Here is a 5,906-nt window from a genome sequence, read left to right as displayed (position 1 = left end):
CCTGGCGAGTCGTTCGTTTCCAAGATGGGAAGACGCACTTCATAGCTCGGTATAGGTGAGAGCAACCACCAACTTTATGTAGGCTGCACAGCTGGACTTGCAAGGTTTATTCTAAGAGCAGAGTCCATTCCACCCACGGTGCTGAGCAAGTCCTAGAAGGAAGGGGTGGATTTCAGTGGGTTTTCCTGCTTGGCTGGACGCTCCTAGGAAAGAACTGAGGGGACAGCCAGAGCTGCAGCAGGGTGACAGCGTGGCACAGGTGTAGGGCAGCAGAGCTGAAGGGTGTGGATGGGTATGTATTCCAGGAGAGCTCGATGAGTCCCAGCACCAGCAACCTGGAAATGAGAGCGGCTGCTGTCCACTTCTAGGTCTGCAGCGTTAGACTTCTCATGCCCTACACCCGTCCGCCTGTCCCCCCGTCCGCCATCCCCGCCCCCTTCTGTGGCTGGAGCTTTGAGAAGAGGAACTCCCTAGCCCTCTCCAACCCTGCCAGGTTGTCCCAGCCAGTACCTGAGCAGGTGTGTGAGCCAGCGTGCGGGCGTGGCCCACAGGAGGTGGGGCAGCGTGTGGAAGTACCAGACATAAAACTGGGAGTGGAGGGAGCGGCTGAAGCAGACGCCAATGAAGTTGGAGGTGAAGAGGACGGAGACAATCTGTGATGTGCTGGTTAAGGCTTTCAGTGGGAAAGGAAGGTGGAGGGTAGGGCCGGATAAGGGCTTAAAGTTCTGAGTAAGAAAGCACCCTATTCTGTCCTACATGCAAGCCTCAGACAAGCTTTTTAGCCTCTCTGGATCTGTTCCTCAGGTTAGTAGGGAGACAGGAGTGCGTGGGACTGTAAAGTCTAGGACTCTGAATCTCTCACTTTCTAGCCTTGATTCTTCCTTCTGTAAAATTTACACGAGTACTTCCCTGACTCAGGTGATGTTACATGGCAGGGAGTAGGGACTCAGGACAATACCAAGAGCGCATGGGCCTACAGTGCTGGACTTAAGAATAAACTGTGCTGGGCTGGAGAGATGGCTCAGCGGTTAAGAGAACCCGACTGCTCTTCCAGAGGTCATGAGTTCAATTCCCAGCAACCACATGGTGGCTCACAACCATCTATAAAGAGATCTGGTGTATCTGAAGACAGCTACAGTGTACTCATATATAATAAATAAAATAAATATTAAAAAAAAAAAGAATAAACTGTGCTAAGATGTGTACGTACTCAGGGCAGTGTTTGCTGCAGAGGACAGGATCTATGTATGACTGGGCTCCAGCCTCTTCCTGAGGTAGCCTGCTGTCTCAGACCAACACACTAAGACCCTGTCTGCACATCTTATCTTATCTTTCCAGGATTTAAAGGATATGATTAGGTGTGAGGGGTTGGGGTGGAACTTTCCTTTTGGAAGGATCCTTCAGCAGCGACAGAATACTTTCCCCTGTTCTGAAGAAAAGTCATTCGGACATTTATCAAGGCCTACTTGTATGCCAAATTCTAGATTAGCCACCATGAACTTAACATTTCCCCCAAGTAGATCTTAAGGTCTAAGGTCTCCACCTGATCCCATGAATCTTCCCATAATATTAACCCTGTTTCTTACCTGTGCCACCTACAGAGGGCAAATAGCAAGAGGAAGCTAAGATGGGCAGCCAGCAGGGCCAGATGGAAGGCACGGTGCAGGAAGATGGCTTCAGGCAGGAGACGCCAATTCACTGTCCATTGGTAAAGAAACTGACGGCCAAGGTCAAAGGAGCGCGACAGGTAGCCAACGGGGTTCTCTAACAGGAAGGGCAATCCCAGCACCACCTGAGGATGGGTGTGAAGTCAGCAGAGCTTCTTAGGCTCACCCCAGCCTTCAGGGGAGTCCCTTAGGAGAGCACAGGGGATGGAAGTCTTGGAAGCTCCCTTATTTCCACAAGGAATACCAGGAAAGCCTCCCAACTCTCACTCCCCTGCCAGAGCCTGACACCAAAGAAGCATAGGAGGGGGTGACCACACTGCTTTCCTCAAGAATTTACCAGACCCTGGGCTGGAGAGATGGCTTAGCTGTTAAGAGCAGTCATTGCTCTTCCAGAGTCCTGAGTTCAACTCCCAGCAACCACATGGTAGCTCATGGCTATCTATAATGGGATCTGATGTTTTTCTGTCATGCAGGCACACATGAAAATTGAGCTCTTATAGACATAAATAAATAAATAAAAATTCTTTTAAAAATCTTGAAAAAAATTCATTCTGTGTGTGTGTGTGTGTGTGTGTGTGTGTGTGTGTGTGTGTGTGTGTGTCAAGGGGGAGGGAGGTACTTAGAGAAAGTCTCTCACTATGTAGTCCTGGCTGGCCTGGCATTTGTTATAAAGACCAGGATGCCCTTAAACTCAGAGATCCACCTCCCAAGTGCTAGGGTTAAAGCCGTGTGCCACCACACCTAGCTAGTTGATCGGGTAGGTCCTTTTTTTTTTTTTTTTTCGGAGCTGGGGACCGAACCCAGGGCCTTGTGCTTGCTAGGCAAGCGCTCTACCACTGAGCTAAATCCCCAACCCCTGATCGGGTAGGTCTTAAGCAAGCAGCTTTAGGAAGTCTCTAAGAGGCCTGCCAAGTTCAGTAGCCATGGGACCTAAAGTGTAGAGACAGTGGCTACCCAGATCATAATCAACTCCAAACTCTCATCTGTTGAGAAAGCCCTAAGAGATTTAAGGAGGCCTGATCTTCGGTAAGTGGAGGCCCTTTCTCCTCAGTGAGGGCAGGATAGGGAGGTACCTGAAGAGCAGCGCAGAGGGCCAGCTTGGGGAGGGCGCCACGGAAGCCGAACTGAGTAAGAAGAAGGAATAGCAATCCTGGGGCGAAAAGGAGCACGTTCATCTTCACCGAGACGGCCAGGCTGAAATGGACAGAGGACAGGAAAGGCGGAGGATCAGCTCCAGGACTGTGTGGCCCTCGGAACAACACCCACCTCCCAAGAATTTCTCCCCAGGCTATTAAGTGCCAGGATGTGGTCTCCATCCAGAACTGTTAGGGGAGCATAAGATGGCCTGAGAGGAGGCTGGGAAGAGGAATAATACCTGGTCCCTCTGTCCAGACTAACCGGACACGTACTGACTGACATACGAAACAGGAAGAAAGCAAGAGGAAAGAGGGCCTCTCTACAGATCCTGGACTTGTTCAGGGAGGCCCAGAGTGGTCTGCGGTGTCTAACCGCTCTCGATGGCTTTCCTTGCAGAACATCGGGGAGCTATGGACATGTGAGGGAGGGGTGGGGGGTAGGAAGAGGCTCTGACCTGAAACAGCAGCAGCCCCAGCTCCAGCGCTGCGCCAGGAAGAGGTTGACGCTGAGGAAGAGCAATGCCATAGCTACCGGGTCGTTGAAGAGCCGCAGCACAAAGATGGAGTGGACACGGTAAGAGGCACAGCACATGAAGAAAAAGACGAAGGGAGGCACCTAAAGGGTGGGCACCGAGATCAGCTCCCCACACCTGAGCTGTCCCCGCCACCCGTTTCAGGCAGGGCCAGCTGGTCCTGCAGCATCAACTCACCTTGGAGGTCTGGTGGTATATCAAGAAAACAAGCACCAAGGTGACAAGGTAGAGTACAGCAAAGATGTTCTGGGCCGTAGGGATGTCAGTGCCCCGGTCCGTAGCATAGTAAAGCCCCGTAAAGATGTACAGAAAACCAGCTGGGTAGCTGGAAGGCGAGAGGAAACATGAGCCGAGGTCAGGGTCATCCGCCTGGTACCCACCCGGCCCTTCACAATTTCTTCAGACTTCCTATCCTCACTCACACAAGAGGTCCGGTGTCACCCTGCAGCTGTGTGTAGTCATATGTGCCATTGATGAAACCCTCCACCTGGGCCATGTAGGCCTTCCAGTCAATCTCTGTGTCTGGAAGAAGATAACATGGTCTTGTTCCTTCTGAGTCCAGAACTGGTCTACCTCTAAACCCCATGCCTTCAGACCACCAAAGCCCAGAGTTCTACCTTATTCCCAGGTTTCTTCCATCACCATCCCTTATCTAACTGCACATAGGGCATTCTCTGGGTGAACCCATATACTCCGTGTGTGTCTGTGTACACACGCATGGGAAGTCCAGGAGTTGACACTGGTGTCTTCCTCCATCACTTATAACAGAGTCTAGCTAGTCAGTTTGCTTCAAGGATCCCTTGTCCTGTCTCTCTAATGCCGTGGTTACAAATGGACCACCAAGCCTGCCTGGCATTTATGTATAATACTAGGAATCTGAACTATGGGTCTCACACTTATATGGTAAATACCACCCACTAAGCTATCTCCTTAGGCCCATGAATACAGGGGTCTTAAACTCAATGTGTAGAATTGAATTTATGATCTTTCTTCCTACTGCAAATTTAGTCTCTTTGCTGTGTTCCTCAAGTATTGAGTAGTACTTCTCTCCTTTTCAGTTTGTGTGTCTGTCTGTCTCTCTTTCTCACTCTCTCTGTGGTTTCATGAGACAGGGCTTTTCTGTGTAGCCCTGGCTGTCTGGCTGTCCAGGAACTCAAGTGTATAGACCAGGCTGGCCTTAAACTCACAGAGATTTACCTGCTTCTGCCTCCCAAGTGCTGGAATTAAAGAAGTGTGCCACCACCACCCGGCTCCTTAGTTCTTAAAAGGAAATAGGCTTGCTGTCTTTGTCTTGTGTGTGTTCATATGCACATGTGTGGGCACACACATAAGTGAGTATGAATGCATGTGAGTATAAATGTGGAAGCTAGAGGTTAATTCTGATTATCTTTCTTGAATATTCCTCATTCTCATTTTAAAAACAGGGTCTTTATGAAGCCAGTTGTGGTGTCCATCTTTAATCTCAACAACACTCAGGAGCCAGAAGCAGGCAGATCTCTGTGAGCTTGAGGCCACTGTGGTCTACATAGCAAGTTCTAAGCCAATCAGGGATACTTAGAGAGACCCTGTTTTTGTTCTTTTTGTTTTTCAAACAAACTGATTCTGGAAGACACCAGTACCTAGTGGACTCAAATAGTCACAAAATGCCATTCTTTAAAAGGACTTCCAGGATCTAAGAATTAAAAGTATGGAAAATCAGATCTGGCGTGGGAAGTGACTGTCTAAGGGAACAGACAAGCAGCAGGAACAGCAATAGCACATTAATCCTGGCCGAAATTTACTGCTCGGCTGCTTATGCTTTCTTAGCAGGCTGAATGTTAAATGCAGGTGGTAATCTCTAAGGTCACCTCCCTCCCATATGGAAGAGAGCTTATGATCGCTGTTCTGGAAAGTGGGCTTGGTTGGGTAAAGGATATAGGTTTGAATGGTGAACGAAAGCTCTGTAATCTAGTTTGGCTCAGAGGTTTGGGTATCGCTCCCTCCCTCCGGTTTTCTCCCCTTCGGTGAACTCACATGCCACCCTGTGAATGACCCAGAAGGTGATGCCCACCTCTGCTAGGCAGAGGCAGGAGGCCACCATCAAGGTGTAGCGAGGCTCCCGCAGCAGTAGATAGCGTTCTTGCCAGGCCCGCTGTAGCCATTGTTTCCAGATTCCTGCCGGCTGGACGACAGAACCCGGCAGGCCGCGTTTCCGCAGCCCAGCAGCCATCTTGACAGTGCACCACTCTTGTGCTTCCACCACCCGGGAAAACCAACCCTAAGACACTAGGTTCCGGTCTCCGCTCTGGGCGTCCTCTCAAACGATCCGAGTAACCAGAATTCTTATTTACTGCATAGCAGTCTGCTAAATCGACTCAAGGCGCTGAAGTTTCTAGGTCAAAATGATTCACTGGATACATATTTAGTGCTTCTTATATATAGTGGTGAGAGATATTTCTAATGTGGATATGTGGACCTCAATAAGGGTAAGATAGCTAGTCCTTAGAATACATCTACACGATATTGTAATATAAATATACATATACTTCTCGGTGTATGTCCCGTCCAGAGCGCATAAACGCCACTATATC

At 49.5% G+C, this 5,906-nt stretch overlaps 1 protein-coding gene across 9 annotated transcripts; it reads right to left on the bottom strand.

The window, feature by feature from the left end:
- Positions 1–52: 52 nt before the first annotated feature.
- Positions 53–5,597, bottom strand: Alg3 (ALG3, alpha-1,3- mannosyltransferase). Of its 9 annotated transcripts, none has more exons than XM_063270330.1 (9): positions 5,350–5,576; positions 3,759–3,858; positions 3,514–3,661; positions 3,259–3,419; positions 2,741–2,861; positions 1,587–1,792; positions 1,354–1,429; positions 511–656; positions 53–335 (listed from the first exon to the last, which is right to left on the bottom strand). In XM_063270330.1, exons 1-9 carry the CDS (start codon positions 5,543–5,545, stop codon positions 173–175), a joined length of 1,317 nt encoding a protein of 438 aa, XP_063126400.1. In that variant the 5' UTR covers positions 5,546–5,576; the 3' UTR covers positions 53–172. The 9 variants fall into 9 exon arrangements, 8 of the variants coding, with proteins under 8 accessions (XP_063126400.1, XP_063126401.1, XP_063126402.1 ...); XM_063270331.1 differs by having other exon boundaries at positions 5,387–5,574; NM_001142363.1 differs by having other exon boundaries at positions 87–335; positions 511–655; positions 1,353–1,429; positions 5,350–5,563.
- Between the last annotated feature and the right edge of the window lie 309 nt (positions 5,598–5,906).

Source organism: Rattus norvegicus, chromosome 11, assembly GCF_036323735.1.
Source record: "Rattus norvegicus strain BN/NHsdMcwi chromosome 11, GRCr8, whole genome shotgun sequence".
NCBI classification, from domain to species: domain Eukaryota; kingdom Metazoa; phylum Chordata; class Mammalia; order Rodentia; family Muridae; genus Rattus; species Rattus norvegicus.
This window is presented reverse-complemented; position numbering and strand designations above follow the sequence as displayed.

Bases quoted from the DNA above. Each gene is read 5' to 3' on its own strand.
- Alg3 (XM_063270330.1), bottom strand. From the start codon at position 5,545: ATGGCTGCTGGGCTGCGGAAACGCGGCCTGCCGGGTTCTGTCGTCCAG. The intron at 3,859-5,349 runs GTGAGTTCACCG...ATCTTCTTCCAG, and splicing joins GGTCATTCACAGGGTGGCAT to ACACAGAGATTGACTGGAAG. The intron at 657-1,353 runs CATATCCTTTAA...ACCAGCACATCA, and splicing joins CCCAACCCCTCACACCTAAT to CAGATTGTCTCCGTCCTCTT.